The sequence below is a fragment of the Schistocerca americana genome, chromosome X (assembly GCF_021461395.2).
Source record: "Schistocerca americana isolate TAMUIC-IGC-003095 chromosome X, iqSchAmer2.1, whole genome shotgun sequence".
Taxonomy (NCBI): domain Eukaryota; kingdom Metazoa; phylum Arthropoda; class Insecta; order Orthoptera; family Acrididae; genus Schistocerca; species Schistocerca americana.
Genome location: NC_060130.1, coordinates 386,772,658 through 386,794,033, shown reverse-complemented (window position 1 = coordinate 386,794,033; position 21,376 = coordinate 386,772,658). Strand labels below are relative to the sequence as shown.

The 21,376-nt window shown below is 44.3% G+C and overlaps 1 protein-coding gene across 1 annotated transcript in view; it reads right to left on the bottom strand.

Annotated features, from left to right (window-relative positions):
* The window catches only part of LOC124554958 (8-oxo-dGDP phosphatase NUDT18), a 157,604-nt gene that overhangs the window by 47,725 nt on the left and 88,503 nt on the right, over positions 1 to 21,376 (bottom strand). The window contains exon 4 of the mRNA XM_047128662.1: positions 17,630 to 17,861. Within this exon, the coding sequence (XP_046984618.1) occupies positions 17,630 to 17,861 (232 nt within the window). The remainder of the gene's footprint in view (positions 1 to 17,629; positions 17,862 to 21,376) is intronic.

The window sequence follows — 21,376 nt, the reverse complement described above, 5'->3', positions numbered from 1 at the left end:
TTTACAAGAGACGTAGATTACCTGAAGGTGCCTCCCATGTAGATATAATTAATTATGGACAATTCAATGACATGTTTCAGAATGTTGCTCCAAACAAAATTCTGTACATCAACTGCATTGAACAAAATTCTGTACATCAACTGCATTGCATGTGACATAGTTTGAAACGAAGACATGAATACCTCCTCTTTCCCTATGTTTTCTGTTGTAAGATGTCACTCATTTATTACTTGCTTACTGCTCACTGCAAGATACTACATAGGTATAGACTACACCTTCATGGTAATTCACAAAGACTGTACGTTTATTTCATTTTTACTGCATTAGGGTGAAAAATGGTAACTCCTTTTTTCCTCTCAGAAGCAATTACTTCACTTTCTCTAACAATGGACAATGCATTAAACACACAGAATAGAGTTGACACAGATAATACAGTTTCACAGCTTGACACAAACTAGGCACACCACAGCCATGAACCATGTAGGATGTGGAAACCAAGATGTGTGCAAAGTCATTGGCCAAAAATGTTGAAGGGTTACAGATGCAAGCACAAATCAGCACCACAAACAAAGCCAAAATTATATTAACACAAGACACACAATCAGAGTTCCAATTCGAAGTCCAGATGCAGAACGTGAGGTAATTATCGCACTTGAGGCAGGGCAGCCCATGAGGGGGCAACCCTGAAAAATGTTGGGGGCCTGGGCTTTTCAAGGGCCCATGGCAAGAAATCATGTCTCTATGCATATTTCTGTTCTTTATTTAATTGTGAATTTTTTCAGGATGGAAATTTTTGCTGAACTGTCTGTGCTAGGTGATTGTACAAGCACATTTGGTCAATGTTGCTAGTGATGCTTTTGTTAGTTAACAAATTACAAAGTAAATTTATGCCACAAGAAGATTTTCTAGTTTGTCAAACTTTTCTTTAGGCAATGCCACCTGGTACTGCTTGGCACTCATCAACAAAATCCGCAAGTTTTTGTAACACTTCCCACTGTGCTTTTCAGTGCTGCCACTCTATGCAAACTGACACTGAGTACCACTGCAGTAGCTATTATGGAATACTCTGCTTATTGTTTGGCCTTCAGCTATGACCTTAATTTAATTTCAAATCACTTTCATTGCTACAAATAGGCACCACATGTGAACATGAAATGTGCTTTCATAAAAGCTTGTTACTTCCACAAGTCATTTCCTTTACAGCGAGTGTTCAGAATGTAGTGCAAGCTGCAAATATTGTCAGCACTGCCAGAGACATTCTCTCCACAACATTCCTCATGCTTCAGCCACCATAGTGCATATCCTTTTATTCCCTGAACTAGCTTCCAACATGAATCAAGAAAAGTTGGACAAGCTATATAACCTTGTAACTATCAAATTCAATTTTACAACACACATTGATAATCGACTGCAGCAATGACTGAACACCACTATCGCCAAATCACATGATAAATCCCAACATCCAGTGTTTGGCACATTTGTTAGTGACAAAATCATAACTTTCCTAGAGATTAAATATGTTTAAATACAGATTGAGCAAATTTCTAAAATCCCTTTTGTGAGAAGAGTAGCATTTATATAGGAATTTGGGGACTCTAGCATTGCTAATTTCCCATTTTCATAACAATGGTGTTGGCGGCAATACTGAAGACCGTAATTTTCACATATGACTCTATTTTCAGTATCCTAATGTTTTACATATGGTGTGTTTCAAATTTAAGTGTTGTGTTTACTTTCATTTATTCATTAAATGTTAGAAGTGACAGCAGCGTGCAAGTTGTTGTTTTCATGAAAATTATGCTTCTGTTATGGCACAGAATAGTAAAGGTTATGGAATTAGAAATTTTTATTCAAACTCTAACACTGCCACAGGCAAAATCAAGTTATCCCAGAGACCGAGGTGGAAGCAGGAGGTGAGCCAGTATGTCACAAGTGGGTGAAGCCCTTGACACATTACAACACCATGTGCCTAGTGATTATACGCACTCAACACAAAGAAGACTGTGACAGAAAACCAAAGGAAGTAAGACATGCACATTCATTAGCTCCAGCACAGTCTATTAAATAGCCACAGATGAACTCAAGATGATGGACTTCATCTGATGAACATCCTGCTGCTTGCCACCTACCATCTACTGACAGAGAAACTAGCTGTCTACTGTCAGCACCACATCAGAGAGTGCTGCCAGAACTGAACTTCAACGTGGAGGCCACCAACAGGACATCTTGGGGCCCATATTCCTGTTCTACATCCAGGCACCTCTGGGTGCTGAAACCTATCAGATCAGTAGGGAGGAGCTCAACCAACCACACAACTACCGACAACAGGTACACTGCTGATGAGTCAAGGGTCATCACAGCACTCTGAGTGGGACTGAGAACACTTCAGCAGCCAGCACGAGACCACTTTGTCCTGGGCAACGGCCATGCCTGCTCGCCAGCAACTCAACGTGGCGCTAAGGTTGGTAACACCTCACCTGTGCATGCACATGCTCATCTGACTCGACAGATGTTTGTGACAGTGCCACGACATTTAAGAGTGCTGCCACGTCAGTACGCGCAAACAGCGATAGAGGCGCTCCGCAACTCGGCTGAGCGTGGGAGCACCACCTAGCTACGAACGACGCCGACTGCATGTCACAGCACAGCAGTCGAATGACCGATACAGAATTGGTAGCATGTAACCAGCTATTGTTGCTACGTTTGTATAACCACGCAATTTATTAGTGATTAAAGGTTATAACACTTTTTGGCAATGAGGATGGGATATTTTTGTTCCTGCGTTGTGGATTTGTGCGTTCGTGTCGGGGCAGACATGGAACAGCTTATGCAAGCGCTCATTGAACAACAAACACAGCTGACAGCTGCTATTCAGGCGCTGTCGACGTCGCTTACTCATCGTCTGTCTTCCTCTTCTCCGCCTCCGTTCCCTCCTTACGACGAGGCCGCTGAAGACTGGGAGGATTATGAGAAGCGTTTGCGGCAACACTTCTTGGCTTTCGGCATTGTTGACGCTCCTATGTGTAAGTCGTTATTTCTATCTTGGATTTCCCCACGGATCTATCAGCTGCTATCTCAGTTAGCTCCGCTGCGGGAACCTGCCTCTCTGTCCTTCCAAGAAATGTGTGACTTATTGTCTAACTATTACCGAAAAAACACCCACGTCGTTGCCGCCCGCGTGGCGTTCTACTGGTGTCGTAAACAGCCCCATCAATCTTACCGGGCTTGGGCGGCGGAACTACACGGTCTGAGTAGGAAATGTCAGTTTGTCACGGACACTCATCATGAGTCTTATGCTGATTCAATGGTTAGGGATGCTATTCTACGGCTTGCTCCTGATAAAGAAGTTCGGCAACATGCCTTACAACTGCCAAACCCGTTGTTGTCAGAAGTTCTAAGAATCCCTCAATCTTTTGAAGTGTCCACGCTGCTGGTGCGCAAATAGACGCGTGGTGTGATGTAGGTGCTATACAGACCACTTTCGACACTGACAATTTGCCTGTTTCCCAGGGGACCGACGATGTGGCGGCGGTTCACTCGCGTCAACAACGTCGCGTTGTGCCGCCACGCTCGCAGCGAAAACAGCAACCACAAAAGCAGGTTCGTTCCGCACTTCCTTCTTGTCCACGTTGTTTCGTACAGCATGACAGGGCCGTGTGTCCAAAACGTTGGGCCACGTGTAATTTATGTAGGAAAAAAGGCCACATTGCTTCTGTGTGTCAGTCCCCTAAAGTTCCTGTCGACGAGGACGAGGCATCGGACATGGATGTTAACTGTGTGCTTTCTCAAACAAATAAGTTGTTTGTTACTGTTCGTGTTCTGGATAAAGACATTCGCATGCAAGTGGACACTGGCTCTGCAGTACCTCTCATTAATTCTCGCACGTATTTGGAGTTGGGCTCCCCTCCCTTGTCTCCAGTTACGCGAAATCTGAGAACTTATAATAAACAGAAAATTCCTATCGTTGGCCAGTTTGATGCTTCCACTGCCTACAAGTCTGTTGTTTGGCCCCTCATGTTTTATGTGGTGGATCATGCGAGCACTGAAAACCTGTTCGGTTATGATGCTTTCCAGTTGTTCGGGTTCTCCATTGATGATGATGTGCACCTCATATCTGAGGATATTCCGTATCAACAGCTGGATGGATTGTGTTCTGAATTCTCGTCCGTGTTCTCTGCTGGTCTGGGTCGTGCCAAGGATTTTGAAGCCCACATTACTCTTAAACCTACAGCTCGCCCTAAGTTTTTCCGGGCATGCCCTATTCCGGTGGCGTTGCATGCACCTGTCAAGGCTGAGATAGACAGGTTAACAGCTTCAGGGATTCTCCTTCCTGTTACCTCCAGTGAATGGGCATCGCCAATCGTGGTGGTTTCTAAACCAAACGGGAGTCTGCAATTGTGTGGTGATTTTAAAGCCACTGTCAACGCTCAGAGCCTCATTGACACTTATCCTCTTCCCCGTCCTGAGGAGTTATTTACCAAGCTCGCTGGAAGCCAGTTCTTTCCCAAACTTGACTTATCGGAGGCGTACCATCAGTTGCCGTTGGATGCGTCTTCCAAGGAATTTCTCGTCATCAACACTCCTTGTGGGTTGTATCAGTACCAACGGTTACCGTTTGGCGTCGCTAGTGCGCCGGCCATTTTTCAGTGGTTTTTGGAACAGCTCACGGCTTCCGTTCCCATCTGCATAAACTATCTGGATGACATTGTTGTCAGGGGGCCTCCACTGAGGAGCACCTTTGCAATTTGCGTTCACTGTTTCGGGTTCTGCATTTGGCTGGGTTGAAGTGCAATCTGGACAAGTCACAGTTCTTCCAGCCCTCCATCGTGTATCTTGGTTTCCACTTGTCCCGTGAGGGTATACGTCCTCTACGTCAGCATGTTGTGGCCATTACCGCTCTACCTCGGCCGTCTACAGTAAAAGAACTTCAGGCCTTTCTAGGCAAGATTGCTTATTATCACAAATTCATTCCATCCGCGGTGGCAGTAGCTCATCCTCTACATCAGCTGTTACGCAAAAACGTTCCTTTCTGTTGGTCCAACGAGTGTGAGCAGGCTTTTGTCCGACTGAAGGCTCATTTGCAGTCGGCGCCTTGTCTTGCCACATTCCGTCTGGGTCAGCACTTGGTTCTGGCGACTGACGCGTCCCAGTATGGCCTAGGGGCTGTTCTCGCCCATCGGTATGAGGATGGGTTGGAACAACCCATCGCCTATGCTTCCAAGACCCTCAACGATGCGCAACGGCATTATTCTCAAATCGAAAAGGAGACGCTCGCTATCATTTATGCTCTAAAAAAGTTCAGCGTTTTTTTGTATGGTTCTAAGTTTCACCTCATCACCGACCACAAGCCGCTGGTCTCTCTGTTCAGCCCATCGGCGTCACTTCCGGATGAGGCAGCTCACCGCCTGCAACGTTGGGCCTTATACTTGTCTCGTTTTCACTATGAGATTCACTATCGCCCCATGGCCCAGCATGCCAACACTGACGCGTTGTCGCGTTTGCTGATGGGCCCCGACCCGGTTTTCGATCGAGATGAACTACTCTGTTTCCACATTGATGAGGCAGAACGTTGTGCGGTCGAGGGTTTTCCGCTTACAGGTTCGCAGGCCGCTTCGGCTACTGCGCGGGACCCGGTCCTGCGTCAGGTGATCGGTTTTATTCAACGGGGTTGGCCGGACAGGACCAAGGGCCGGGCATCGGATCCCCTTCGCAACTACCATGCCTTGCGCCTTCGTCTGTCTGTTCGTGATGGTGTTGTTCTTCTGGCCACGGACGGCGCATCTCCACGGGTCGTGGTGCCAGCCTCTCTTCGCAAAGATGTTCTCAAACTGTTGCATGAGGGCCATGGGGGGATTTCTCGGACTAAGTCCCTGGCCCGCAGGCACGTTTATTGGCCCGGTATTGATTCGGACATCGCCCACATGGTCGCTGCATGTGGTCAGTGTGCTCAACAACTGGCTGCACCCCGTACAATGCTCTCTCCGTGGCCTGACCCGGCGCAGCCATGGGAACGGGTGCACGCTGACTTTGCCAGCCCCTTCCTTGGCACTTATTGGCTGCTGTTGATTGACGCCTTCTCGAAGTTTCCATTTGTTGTTCGATGTCCGTCACAAACCACTGCGGCAACGATGCTGGCTTTGTCCAAATTCTTTGCGCTAGAAGGTCTTCCATCCACGATCGTCACGGACAATGGCCCTCAGTTCTCTTCGCAGGCCTTCCGTGATTTTTGTACTGGACACAGGATTCATCATGTTACAGCACCGCCCTTCCATCCGCAATCGAATGGGGAGGTCGAGCGCCTTGTCCGCACTTTCAAAAGCCAGATGAAAAAATTCCTTAGTGATTTTTCCACAGATGACGCTCTGTTGCATTTTCTGAGTTCTTATCGCTTCACGCCTCTGGGTGATCGCAGCCCTGCTGCACTCTTGCATGGCCGCCAACCGTGCACTCTACTGCACCTGCTTCACCCTGTCAGGCCTTGTACTGTGTCCCCTCGTGTGGGAAAATACTCGGTGGGCGCCGACGTGTGGGCACGAGGGTATGGATCTCACCCTAAACGGATTCCGGGGGTGGTCAAGGCTCTTCACGGCCGCCGGCTTTGTGAAATACTTACGGACGACGGCATGGTTGTTCGCCATTACAACCAGATGCGCCCACGAGTGGTGGCCACGCCGGTGCCACCGCCCCTTCCTTCGCCTCCACCAGCCTGAGAAGCCAGTCCTGTCGCTGCTGCCGATCTCCCGTGCATGTTGCTGCAGCTGACGTCGCTACCGCTTCCGAGTGCACCGGAACCGGCCCCAGTCACGACGCCGCCTTCTCCGGGACCCGTCTCGCTGGAGCACACCCTCAGGTCCATGACACCTATGGATGTTGCTCCGGAGTTTTCACCAATCATCTCATCCAGGAGGCACGTTCCACGCACGGGCTTCCGTCCTGGACATTTTCGACCGTACTCTCGTGTTTCTCCGCGGGATCTTCTCGGGGCCTCCCAAAAGGCCATGGATGTCTCCGCGCTGTCCGTGTCTCCCAGGAAGTGAGTGTCTTTTTCAAGGGGGGAAAAGTGTTGTGACAGTGCCATGACATTTAAGAGTGCCGCCACGTCAGTACGCGCAAACGGCGATAGAGGCGCTCCGCAACTCGGCTGAGCGCGGGAGCGCCACCTAGCTACGAACGTCGCCGACCGCATGTCACGGCATGGCAGTCGAATGACCGATACGGAATTGGTAGCATGTAACCAGCTATTGTTGTTACGTTTGTATATCCACGCAATTTATTAGTGATTAAAGGTTATAACAACAGACATCAGCTAGAATCCTACACACAGCTGAATGAAGCATCAGCTGAGGCTGGTGCAGAAGAATGATGACTTGTAAACATTGTGAATAAATGATTGAACTCTAATAATGTTTTACTAGTGTCAAATATGCTTCCCAGGTTCCCAACAGCTATCATAACTTCATGTAGAGGTGTGTCTGCTTGGCCCCTGTGTACTTCTTTGCTTGTGTAGGTACTACAGGTATCCGTGAATCTATCAGGCAATTCTTTCAAAATTATTTTAAAGCCGTGGCAAGTTATAACACTTTAAAAATCATTTAGTACTACTGCTTTCACTGTTATTTATAGCTTTCCTTGTCCGTGTAAACATATTTTAGTAGGTATTTCTTTCCAAGATAATGTCACATTATGTTATGTTATGCACACAAATCTGGTGCGCACAAGTGGTCAGAAAAATGTGAACTCAATGAAAAATTTGTGAAAAGGCTACAGAAAAAAAATAAATCAGTAGCTACTTTTTGCCAGAAGATATCCAGTGTTGAATATAAGTAACCCTTAAACATCAGCAGAAGCAGAAACAGTAGTAGTAGTAGTAGTAGTAGAGGGGTTTTTGGGCGCACGACAGCAAGGTCTTCAGCGCCCGTTCAGTAACATAGGGAGACGGGTGTCAAGAAAAATCCCAGAACAGGAATATAATACGGAACATAAAACACGGGTAACAATCGTTGAAAAATATGTGCTCATCCACACCGAAGTGTGGGATGAAGCAGGGTGTCAACAGTAAAACATGGGCAACACAGGAAGAAAATGATAGAGGGAGCTAAAACAATGTAGCAGATGGAAGTGGCTGGCTGACTCTGCAATACACTAAAACCTCCAGCCTAAAAGTTTAGGCCAGAGTCCAGACACGTCACAGAACTTAAAAACCCTAGACACACACGTCTCATCATTAGCTAAAACAGAAGGCAGATCCCCATCAGCTTGTGCTTCTGCCCGTGCATCATGGTATAAAATGCAGTCTTTTAAAATATGCCGGACAGAGATGTGCACACCACAAGCATCACAAAATGGAGGATCCTCCCGCCGTAATAAAAAGCTATGTGTGAGAGGACAGTGCCCGATCCGAAGACGTGTGAGGGCCACCTCTTCCCGCCTGAGCAACCGGCAGGAGGAATGCCACGGCCGAGTGGTTGACTTTACCAACCGCAGTTTATTGGCCGTCACCGCCAGCCATTCGTCCTCCCACAACTCCATGCACATCCTGTGGAGTGCAGCAATGACCAACTGCAAGGGGATAGGACACTGGACCACATCCTGCTCTCTGCAGGCCTCCTTGGCAGCCCGATCGGCCTGTTCATTGCCCCATATGCCGACATGACCAGGCACCCAGCAGAAGGATACCTCTTTACCCCGCCGTTGGAGCAAGTACAGTTGGTCATGTATCAGCTGGACCATCTCCTCGGTCGGGTATAGGTTCTGCAGTGATTGTAAGGCACTAAGAGAATCGGAGCAGAGAAGAAATCGATCGCCCCGAACACGATGCATCAGCTCCAGTGCCTTCAGAATCGGGTGGAGCTCCGCTGCGAAAACAGTATATTCAGCAGGGAGGTGAATCCGGGTAACATGATCAGGGAACACCACAGAACAGCCAAGGAAATTCTCCTGTTTGGAGCCATCAGTGTAAACGACAGTGAAACCGTGATACACATCTAAAATGTTAAAAAACAGTGACTGGAATGTAAAATCTGGCGTGCCATCCTTCTTAAAACAAGTCAAATCTAAAATAAGTTTGGGTCTCTGGAGGAGCCAAGGTGGAGATCTGCTCCAACCGCGACGTAAAACACGAAGACCAGCCATAGACATGGCAGCGGGGCAATCCTGTGCGCGAATCCCATAGGGCTGCGTCGCACGTTGCCGGTTATGAAATAACCATGCCAGAGGAGGCTGAGCAACGGTATGGTATGCAGGTGTGTATGGTGCAGACAAAGTTTTATACGCCTGGCGTACCGTAAGTAGCTGTCGCCACATATGAAGTGGCGGTTCACCTGCCTCTGCACAGAGGCTTGGTATGGGGCTAGTTCGGAATGCCCCAGTGGCCAACCGAAGCCCTTCGTGGTGGACAACGTCCAAAATCTTTAAGTAAGAAGGCCTCGCAGACCCATACACCGTGCACCCATAATCGAGCTGAGATCGCACAAACGCCCTGTAAAACTGGAGCAGACAAGTCCTGTCAGTTCCCCATGTACTGTGGCTAAGACATTTTAAAATACTTAAAGCCTGAAGCGACCGCCATTTCAGGTCTTTAAGATGAGGTAACCACGTGAGCCTCGAGTCAAAAATGAGCCCCAGAAATCTCACCGTGTCTTTAAAAGTAAGAATAGTGTCCCTCAACCGCAACTCAGGAAAGGTTAAAATCGAACGAGAACAGTTAAAAAGAACACATACAGACTTCTCGGTGGAAAACTTAAAGCCACTCGTCTGCGCCCAGTCATCCAAATGCCTAATCGTAAGTTGCAACTGACGAGTTGTCATTGCAAGGCTTGAAGAAGAGCAGAACAAAGAGAAATCATCCACAAACAAAGAACACTGGACAGGACTTTTGACTATGGACGTAATGCTATTAATAGCGATGGCAAAGAGAGTCACACTTAAAACGCTACCCTGAGGGACACCATTCTCCTGCTCAAAGCGATCAGACAGGACGTCATCAATTCGGTATCTAAAATATCGTGGCGAGAGGAAAGACTGAATAAAAAGAAGAAGATAACCACGAAAACCCCATTCGTGAAGCTGCTCCAGGATGAGATGCCTCCAAGTGGTATCGTAGGCCTTCTCGATGTTGAAAAATACACCTAGAAGGTGATGACGGCGGAGGAAAGCTTGTTGTATAGCCGCCTCCAGGAGGGCAAGGTTATTGAAGGTGGAACGAAACCTCCTGAACCCACACTGAAAGCGACTAAGGAGTTGCCGGGATTCTAACATCCAGACAAGGCGGCGGTTGACCATCCGCTCCAAGGTCTTCCCTATGCAACTAGTGAGGGCAATACTACGGTAGCTACTTGGGCTCGTGCGGTCTTTCCCAGGTTTTAAAAAAGGGATTAAAACTGCCTCACGCCACGCGTCAGGAAAGTGACCCGATGCCCAAATGTCATTAAAAAGTGCGAGGAGGAGTTCTCTGTTGCGCATTGTGGGTTCCATAGCATACTGTAATGGATCCTGTCGTGACCAGGGGATGTGTCACGAGCTCCAGACAATGCAGAATCCAGCTCCCACATAGAAAATGGGCAGTTGTAAACTTCATGAGAGGTGGACTGGAAGTTCAGACTACATTTCTCAGCAACCGCTCTATGGCACTGGAAACCTGGATCCTGACTGGTTGTTGCAGTAACTGTGGCAAAATACGCTGCCATAGTCTGGGCAATGTCTCGCGGATCTGTGTGGAGAGTGGCGTTAGTCATTACACCAGCTATGGGGCACCTCCCTCCTCTGCCAGAAATTCTCCTGATGGTCTCCCACACAATGGAACTTTTGGTGGAACGATTAATGGTGTTCAGGAACATTTGCCACGACCTCTTCTTGCTCTCACGAATAATGTGGCGACATCTTGCCCTCGCCACCTGAAAGGCTGCAAGATTCTCAGCAGTCGGCCGACACTTGAACCGACGCAGAGCCGCACGCCTGGTCCTGATTGCAGAGCGGCATTCGGCACTCCACCAAGGCACAGGTGGCCTCTTCCGGTGGCCTGTGGACTGTGGAATAGATGCTGCAGCAGCGTGGTGGACCGTTTTGGTAATATGATCCACCCACACCTCAACATTCGCACAGTGTTCGAATTGGGCCAACTGGCTATAAAGTGTCCAGTCAGCTCCGCTGAGCACCCATCGTGGTGGTCTCCTTTCGGGCCCCACGCCATCTGGCAGGTGAATTCAGATTGGGAAATGATCACTGACATGCAAGTCAGCAACCACTTCCCAGTGAGCACTGGCGGCAAGAGCTGGAGAGCAAAGCGAGAGATCAATGGCAGGGAACGACCCAGTCGCCGTGCAGAAATGAGTACTCTGTCCTCCATTGAGCAAGTAGGCACAGGATGACAGGAGAAGCCTCTCAATCGCTCTACCCCTGGGGCAGGTAATTGTAGAGCCCCAAAGCACATTGTGGGCATTAAAATCACCACAAATAATGAATGGCTGGGGGAGCTGTGTAAGAAGGTCGGTGAGGGCCGCTTCATCAAGAGCATCATGTGGGGGCAAGTAAAGTGAACATACAGTCAATGGATGACGCACATGCACGGACACAGCGACGGCCTGTAAAGTTGTCGTAAGTGAGAGAGGCGAGGAGTGGTAGTCCGTCCTGACGAAAATACCTACGCCTCCTCTAGCTCTCTCTCCACGCAGGTCGTCCTTTTTGTGGAGTGTATAGCCCCATATCTCAGCGGAGTATGATGGATGGAAATACGTCTCCTGGAGACAGAGACACAGTGGTCTACCCCGAGAGAGTAGACGAAGTTCCTCCACATGCGTCCTGAACCCTTGCAAGTTCCACTGGAGTATGGGAGCCATCTATGTTGGGGGTAGCACCTTCATCCTGTCTCTCCGACGGGGCAGGGAGACCGCAGCAGGTGGAGGGGCAGGCGTGGGACGAGATGATTGCCCCACACATACATCGTACTCCATCAACTCTGGGGAAGTCAGATGAAGCTTCACGTAAAACAACATCTGCATGGTCAGATGGTTTACCACGGGATTTGACCCGCTGTTGCTGCTGTACAGTAGCTTTCTGTGGTTTGGTGGACCTTGGGGGAGCTGATGTGGGAGTGGTAATTGGCGCACTGGGCTTGGGAACAACCTCAGCTGTTGGAGGCGCGAGGGGCTGGACCAAGTTCGCCACTGTACCTTTGTCTGCCGTTTGAGTAGAGGCTACTGGCTCTGAAACACTGGCTGCGTTGCAAGAGCACTGACAGCTGCAAGTGTTAGTGCCAACACTCACCACCTCAGTCTGCGTTGAGGCATCGACTTTTGGAGTAGGCTTCTGTACCAGGGATGCAAAAGATGTAGCAAATGTGTGAGGTTGCATCAACTTATAAATCTTCTTGGCCTCACCATAGGGGATACGCTTGGTTGTTTTTATTTCCTGGACCTTGCGTTCCTCTAAAAATATGCGGCAGTCCCTACTCCAAACAGGGTGCTTCCCAGAGCAATTAATACATTTAGCCGGAGACGAGCAACCAACTCCTTCATGAGCAGCCTGACCACAGTTTCCAGAAGTCGCATCGCCTTTACAGCCTAAGGTGGTATGCCCAAAACGCTGGCATTTAAAACAGCGCATTGGGGTCGGGAAATAAGGCCTCACACTAAGGCGAAGGAAGCCAGCATTTACATGTTCAGGAAGTTTTGTGCTACTGAAGGTCAGAATAAAGGAGTCGGATTTGACAAGAGTGCCATCAACCCTCTTCATGATGTGTTGGACATCAACGATACCTTCTGGAGCCCACTCACGTTGCAGTTCTTCCTTGGGAATATCAACTAGATCCCGGCATGTCACAACACCTTTGCTGTAGTTCAAGGTGCTGTGCAGTTCAGTGTCTATGGCGTACTCTCCAAGGCATTTAGCAGATTGGAGGTTAGTTGCTTGCTGGGAAGTGGAAGTTTCCACTAGCAAGGTCCCATTACGTAAGCGCTTCACCGATTTTAAGGAGCCACAGATGCCCTCCAATCCCTTTTGTATATAGAAGGGCGAAACCTTCTCAAAACTACCCTCCTTCCGTTTCACAATGAGAAACACATTTGGATTACCAGAATGCATTCTGTTACCTAAGACTGGACTTTTTAAAGAAGCGCCGGAGTCAGGGGGACTGACTGCAAGGGCCCTCTTAAGAGACTGGGCGTTAGAACCTTCCAGCGGCCCACCCTTTCCGCTGGGAGGAAGAAAAGAGGATTTTGAAGGATCTATCGCGGTCCCACGAGCAGCTAGGGAACAGAAGTCCACCTAGACAGAGCCCCGCGTGCCTAGGTAAGCCTTATACAACTGAGGTGCGGCAGGTTCCCCAGAGGTTGCCCACTATCGACTGTTCCACCTCAACAGCCATGCATCTCATCAGCGCGCAGCACACCTTGAGATTGAGGGTTTTTTTATAGAGGTTTATTCCATCCTCGCGATCCGGGCAGTCAAGCCAAGATCCCCATTCCCTGAGACACACAACGTTCCACCGCCGTGCCGCACAGTGGTCGCTGAAGTATGCTCAGAGGTTACGGTGACAGGGGACTGGCAGCGCTTACCAGTCCCCAGCTCAGGAACCCCGGAGTCGCCAAGCCCGTACCCAGCAAATGAATGCTGAGCCCCTGGGGGCAGAAGCAGAAACATGTTGAAAGTAAAAACCTAAGTTAACTGCATCTGGTGTAGGCATTTTGCCCCCTGATGCAGGAGATGTAAGCAAACAGAAGTCAGAGTCTGATGGATGTAGTGACTGTGACTGGAATCCAAGTGATCCTTGGTAATGGTCATACCCATTTAATAACCGGGATGAATATAGAATTGTTAGAAAGGGCATTTCAAGCACTGACCTTTGAACAGTTCAATGGTTTTTTGTCATACAGAGTACAAAACTTACCAAACATCACTTGTATGCTCAATGCTCTATCAATGAATTTGAAGTAAAACAAAGATTGGCTTGTGAGGAGTCACCACCATAAAAAACTCTTATGTTGACCATGCTCATTATTTCAGAATGATCCCAAAAAGCCTGTTACATCTAGGTTAGCTGACCTACATGAAGGAATTGACTACACAAAAATAACTTGGAAAAAGCTATACACTATTATTCCTGACCATGAGAATAGTTTGATGCATAAAAATAATTATTTAGCATAGAGATGTTATGAACAAAGTGCAGTACATAGCAGTGTGCATTGCATTTTCCAGAAACTATTGCTGAAAGAATTTTACATGTTACTATATTTTTGGCCTCTCAAAATTTGCCTTTTAGGGGAAGTTGCCACAAATTCCGAGCCAGATAATGGTAACTTCTTGGGTTAATTGAGTTATTGGCTAAATTTGACCCACTTTTTAAGAGAATATACCATTTATGTTAAAAGTTGTACAAAGAAACACTATTTATCTCAGAGAGCACAGAACACACTTTTATCATTGTAAAGGTATAATATATTAAAGAAAATCTTTAAGGCAGGAAGCTATGTATTTTTCAATAATTTGTGTTGTTCTTCCAGATGTGTCTCAGACCAAACAGAATATTCTGATTTTAAGACACCTTTTTAACAAAGAGGAAAATAAATGGGAAATTCATGAGAGGTTTCTGGAATATTCTGATTTGCAGAAAAAGCCAGGTGATGCAGATAGTAACGCTATCATAGATGTATTTCACAAGCATTGAGTTGATTTACAGCACTGTCATCCATGACCATCATCGCCAGGGAGGGATGGGGAAGGTATCCACCCCTCCCGTCCCCTCCCCTCCCCTCCCTTCCCCCCCCCCCCCCCCCCCCACGTGCCATTTATTGTTTGAAAAGTAATTTCAATTTTTTGCGTCTTAGTTAACAAAAAGCGATACAATTGAATGAACATATCCAAGCTAAACAATTACACATATTAAAAGCTCTTCTGTAGAAGGAATTAATGGTTTGTAGGATTTGCTAATGTGCCAGTAAACCAAATCTCCTTATATTATTCACTAAAAAGACAGTATTCCAAGTCTAGTGAGTTGTATTCATGCGACTACAAGTGATGAAGGAATGGGGTAGATAAGCATGAATATGCTTGGTTTTGCTGTAGGTATGTAGGAGGAGTGGCCAGAGGCAGATGGCTTACAATCGAACCCCACATGACAACCACTTGCAGTTTTACTGCTCTACAACATCTGTCTTCAATAATGATGCAGCAGAGGCTCAACCATGTAGCAGTTTGCAGTGTGCACAAGCTGCTGTTGGATGAAATAGACTTAAGAATGTTGCTAAAATATTCATATCCAATTTTGGCTACAGGAGAAATGTAGTGGATTACAATAAGGTGAACTTTGCAAGATTATTTCGCCTTATGTTCCTAACACCATATTATACAACTTTTTTTATACTTGGTAAAATACATTTTAATCCAGGCTGAAATTTGCATGCTTTAGGCATTTTAAGTGCCACCGAAATATATCACACGAGGCATTCAGAATGCTCCAGAAGGTGGTTTTCAGTCCTTATTTTTTGCAACTCTTTTCAAGGGATCTCCTGTTTAGACTCCTTGTGATCAAAACCCTATCTACTGATTTGCCCTCCCCAATAATTTAGAGTTGGTGACATTCATGCAGTCATGGTCAGTGCTTTGATTATGGATCATGTATGGCTGGGCAAATAAAAGATGTGCAAGCGAAGATTGAAGACATTTATCCACTGGCAACCTTTTCTCCTTGTGTGACTCATAATCTGAACTTGGTAGGATTACATGCAAGGAGAAGTAATTTAATAGTAGGCACATTCTTCATGTGTCTCAACCAGTTGCATAATTTCTTCAGGCAATTAAAATACACTGGCTGTCAATCTCTTCATCAGCTCTCTGAAACAAGATGGAGCTCAAGAATTAAGACAGTGAAATCTACAGCAGAAAAATTACCAAAATTAATGGAAGCTTTAAATACACAAAGAGACAGTGCAGTTTGTCTCATGATGGGACAGCAGAAGCATACAGACTGATCAATGATTTATCAGGAACACTGATTCTCTTGAATGTTTGGGGGGAGACTTTAGACCATTGAATGTATGAAGTTTGATTCCACAGTTAAAAGATTTATTCCTTGATACTGAAATGAAAAATCTTAAATGTCTTATGGTTTCCACAGATAAGGATGTAAGAGCTCTCTGGCCTGAATTCTTAAGCAGAACTAAAACAAATGGCTACTAAAACTGGGACCAAGGCAGTTTTTTTCAAAAATGAGAGACAGGAGAAGGAAGGTTTTCTTTTATGAATCTGCTTGGGTAGTAATGGAGTGCCTGACACACTCCAAGATGAAACTGAAGAACAATTTCAAAAAGGGGATTCTGACGTAATCACATACAAGATTGTTTCTCAGATTGATTCTCAGTATGAAGAAATGAGAAATATTTGTGCAACTTTTGAAGCCATTCTCAGGATAAACACACTTAAAAAATTAATTAGAACTTCTCCTGATGATATGAGTGATAATCTTATTAAAGAAATACAAATGTTCCAGTAAGTGAGTGCAGCTGCTTCTCCAGATTTGACAAAAACAACAGAACACAAACATCTTCTATTTCCTATGCTAGATGTAATCTGTAAGTTGAGGACTGCACTCAGAATTTTCATTATGCCAAAAGTGACTGTTGCTTCAGGTGATAGATGATTTAGTACATTAGAATTAATAAAAAGTCATTTGAGATCCACTTTAGACCAAGAGAAATTTAATCATCTGGCTGTGATATCAATAAGGCACGAACTTCATTCTAACATGAGCTTCAGTGATGTAGTGGATAACTTTATCAGCTGCAAGAATAGAAGATTCAATGTTCCATCTACACTTGCCTGAAACTGTTTAGCTGACCCTGATAGTATCAACCAGACATTTTAAATCAAGCTAACAAAGTACACTGCACATTATTAATGTGTGTACTAATGTTTGTATAGATTCAATTATTAAATGAACTGTTGACAGTGCACTGTGCAGGTAGTAATTATTTACTGCTCACATAGTACAGAAGAATCAGTATTTGTGATAATGAATTCTCATGGGCTGAGAAGGCTTGGGGATACTCACAAAAGTTTGTCTAGGGGCCCACGAAATCTACGGGTGGCCCTGTTTGAGGATCAGTGTACAGAGGCTCCAACAAGATATCAACTGCCAATTCAGGCATTAGGCCAAATATTTATTTCCAGTAATGGGTCAATGGAGATCCCCATATGACATGTTTATTGTGACACCTACAGTTAAAGCCAATGAAAGCGAAAGTATTTGCCACAAAGACAATTTTGCTGTTGCTCTGTGTGTGTCTCCATAAGTCTGGGGTGGCACATGAGCAAAGTTAATGACAATACAGATTTTGGGTGCACTGTTTTAATTTCATGCAAAAATAGACGCCTTTCAAAACATGATAATCATGATATCTTCACACAGTCTACTGTCAAGTGGTGATATAGTTTCCATAGTTGAGAATAAGTTATCGGAAGGCACACACAAAGGACTGTGATATCAAAAAGATATTAGACAGTCAAATACAAGATAAAGAAATCATTTAATTAAAGAATAATAAGTAACAATGACACTACTGGTTGAATAAGTTACTCATTTCCATTCAGGTTTTATAAGCTAAATTCATAAGGAAAATTCTTAAATCCTGCATACTTGCTCCTTTTTTTAATGCAGACCAGGAGACGTAATAACAATTTCTGATGACCTTTTATGACTGGTAATATTTTACCATGCCATGGCTCAGGTGGACTTTTGTTGTATGCTCTTGCTCGCTCAATTATAGGCACAATGTCACTAGATCGAAGACAGAGCTTCTCTACATCTTTCACCCACTGGGCCTGTAATGATTCATCATCAGACTTATCTGGTGTCTTCAGTTCACCACCTGAAAATACAGCAAATTATATTTTACAGAAGAAAAAATGTTACATCATAATGACATGCCTGGGCAAAGTTACTACCCAGGTTACTGTAGAAACTGAGGGGGGGGGGGGGGAGGGGGGGGCGGAGTTAGTTGTGTATGGTAGTGGACTGAAGAGAATGGCTAAGATGTACTCCATTCAGACATTCGCTTACAAGTGAAAGCATTACTGGTCAACATAAAAAACTCTACCAGGTTTTATGGGTATTCTTCAATCACATTCTAATTTAAATTTAGAAATGTAGACAACATTTCATATTTTTCTAATTTCTTACACGAGTACAACTAAGGAAGTTAGTGTATTAAAAACTATTTGTCAAGGGGTAGGCATTATCTTCAACAATTGAACTGTAACTACTAATATCAGTAACTTTTTGATATTCAAACAGTAGAATCAGCTGATTTGGCAAGATTTCTCATAATTTGTGGTATGTTTGTTGGTTTGCAGCCACATCTCAAAATCAAATTGACATAATATTTTGGCACACAAACACAGGTTTTCACATTAGCCTCAACAGATCTTCTATCTATTTGCATCTCTAAAGATATGGGAAATTTATCTTGCTTTGAATCTGTAATTTGTTTATGAAAAGAGATGAGATGAGCAAACACATTTATGGTATCAGCATTAAGTCAGCAGTTAATTTGTTTTCCAGTATCTAAAGTAAGTAGCTTTACTCCAACAATGAAGCTTACTGCTGAAATTATCTGGTTTTCTTCATATTTTCTTTTCTCATTTCCATAATTTAAGATGTTATATTTACAAGCACTATATTATCAATATGAGTCAAACATATCAGTTATCACAGCTACTGACAGATACATATTTGATAGGAGCAGAAAACACTTGAGTATACTGGATGCTAAGTGACAAGAATCAAATGTTTTTCTCATAATTCTGGGTCAACAGCATAGTCACTTGAGGAAAAGTAAATAACCTAGATTTCTGTAATAAAACATGTAAGATAGGTAACAACATGTTTCAGGGTAGCACCAAAAAATTCACAAATGTTTAATAATAATACTGATTTTTTGAGAACTTTTGATTTGTTTATTTTACAATGATACACAAAGAAAAAAATATGAATCAAAATAATCGCACAAAACTATACAGAAGTAACATTTCTAAGCCTTTCATTACAAGAGTCCACAGCTGAATAAATTATTTTTAAATAGTACCTACACCCTGAAAACAAATTTTGTTATTTACTCCCTTGTAAAGAGTAAATGAATGAGAAGGAAGATTTCTAGCTTTCAGAATTGTCAACCTGGGTGCTTAGTGACCTTCTCCAACAAATCCACCTTTCCTCCTTGAGTAAGGAATGTACAATTTGATATAGAATCAGCCAAAGTTGCAAGAGTCACTTTTTATTTTGTTACTCACTAGTTTTGTGTTACCAGAACCCACTTTCAAATTAACCAGACCGACTAAACAGTATTTTCCAAAACAGCATATAAACCAAGTCAAGATTATACATATGCATACCACAAAGTCAAGTGCAACCATGAAGGGTGACAAAACAAACATATATGAGTTATGCATCTGTTCTGTCACTGTTCTTGGTTAAAATTGACTTTGTTACATGAATACATATAATATTGACATGGTTTACATGCTATTTGAGAAAATACTGTTTTGTCTGCCTGGATGATTTGAAAGTGGGATCTGGCAACCCGAAACTAGTCATCAGTTACATAAAAAGTTAATCATGCAACTTTGACTGTTTCTGTACTGAACTAATTAACACTAGTTCCTGTCCTGTAATTAATCCAGCATGATGGAAATCCATAAAAGGAATATACAAGTTCCATAAGCTTTAAATAGTTTCTTCTACTCTTAAATGTTTGAATTTCATCTCCTGCACATATGGCTGGCAATCCAAACTGTAAACAGCAAGTGTTCCAAAATGATTATTCTGAAAAGTTCTCGATGTCAAATCTTCCCATGAAGAGGTACATTACAGTACTATCCACTATCATCAAATGAAATATTGAAACCCTCAATTTCTCTCTCACTTTGATTTATCATCAGAGAAGCACAATCAACAAAACAATACATCTTACCATCTTAAAACACTTTGCATAAATAGTGATATCTTATGGTGTATTAATATGATTAGGAGTGTATATAATGTACTTCCAAATACTTAACATATGAGATTTAGGTCCAAGTACATCAGGATTTATGCTAACCTTTCAACTTTCTCAAGGGAAAAATTATGTACACATTTTCTAATGAATGTTAAAAAAAAGTTACCCATTTCCAAGTTAGATTACATCAGAAAAAGTTTTAACTGAAAAGTGTGATATGACTACAAAGCTTTTACAGTAAGCAACTTGGCATCAGAGCTACCTCACTTTAATGTACAGAAGGAGAGGTTTTCTTTTCTCTCTCTCTCTCTCTCTCTCTCTCTCTCTCTCTCTCTCTCTCTCGCCCCCCCCCCCCTGCCCCCCCCCCCCCGCCCCCTGAAAGAACCTATGCTGAAAGAGTCACAAATCATACAAACCAGTCACAGAAAATCCATTAAGTTAATATTTAGTTAATTGTTGTTGTTGTTGTTGTTGTGGTCTTCAGTCCTGAGACTGGTTTGATGCAGCTCTCCATGCTACTCTATCCTGTGCAAGCTTCTTCATCGCCCAGTACCTACCGCAACCTACATCTTTCTGAATCTGCTTCGTGTATTCATCTCTTGATCTCCCTCTATGATTTTTACCCTCCACGCTGCCCTCCAATACTACATTGGTGATCCCTTGATGCCTCAGAACATGCCCTACCACCCGATCCCATTTTCTAGTCAAGTTGTACCACAAACTCCTCTTCTCCCCAATCCTATTCAATACCTCCTCATTAGTTATGTGATCTACCCATCTAATCTTCAGCATTCTTCTGTAGCACCACATTTCGAAAGCTTCTATTCTCTTCTTGTCCAAACTATTTATCGTCCACGTTTCACTTCCATACATGGCTACACTCCATACAAATACTTCCAGAAACGACTTCCTGACACTTAAAACTATACTCTATGTTAACAAATTTCGCTTCTTCAGAAGCACTTTCCTTGCCATTGCCAGTCTACATTTTATGTCCTCTCTACTTCGACCATCATCAGTTATTTTGCTCCCCAAATAGCAAAACTCCTTTACTACTTTAAGTGTCTCATTTCCTAATCTAATACCCTCAGCATCACCCAACTTAATTCGACTACATTCCATTATCCTCGTTTTCTTTCTGTTGATGTTCATCTTATATCCTCCTTTCAAGACACTGTCCATTCCGTTCAACTGCTCATCCAAGTCCTTTGCTGTCTCTGACAGAATTACAATGTCATCGGCGAACCTTAAAGTTTTTATTTCTTCTCCATGGATTTTAATACCTACTCCGAATTTTTCTTTTGTTTCCTTTACTGCATGCTCAATATACAGATTGAATAACATCGGGGAGAGGCTACAACCCTGTCTCACTCCCTTCCCACCCACTG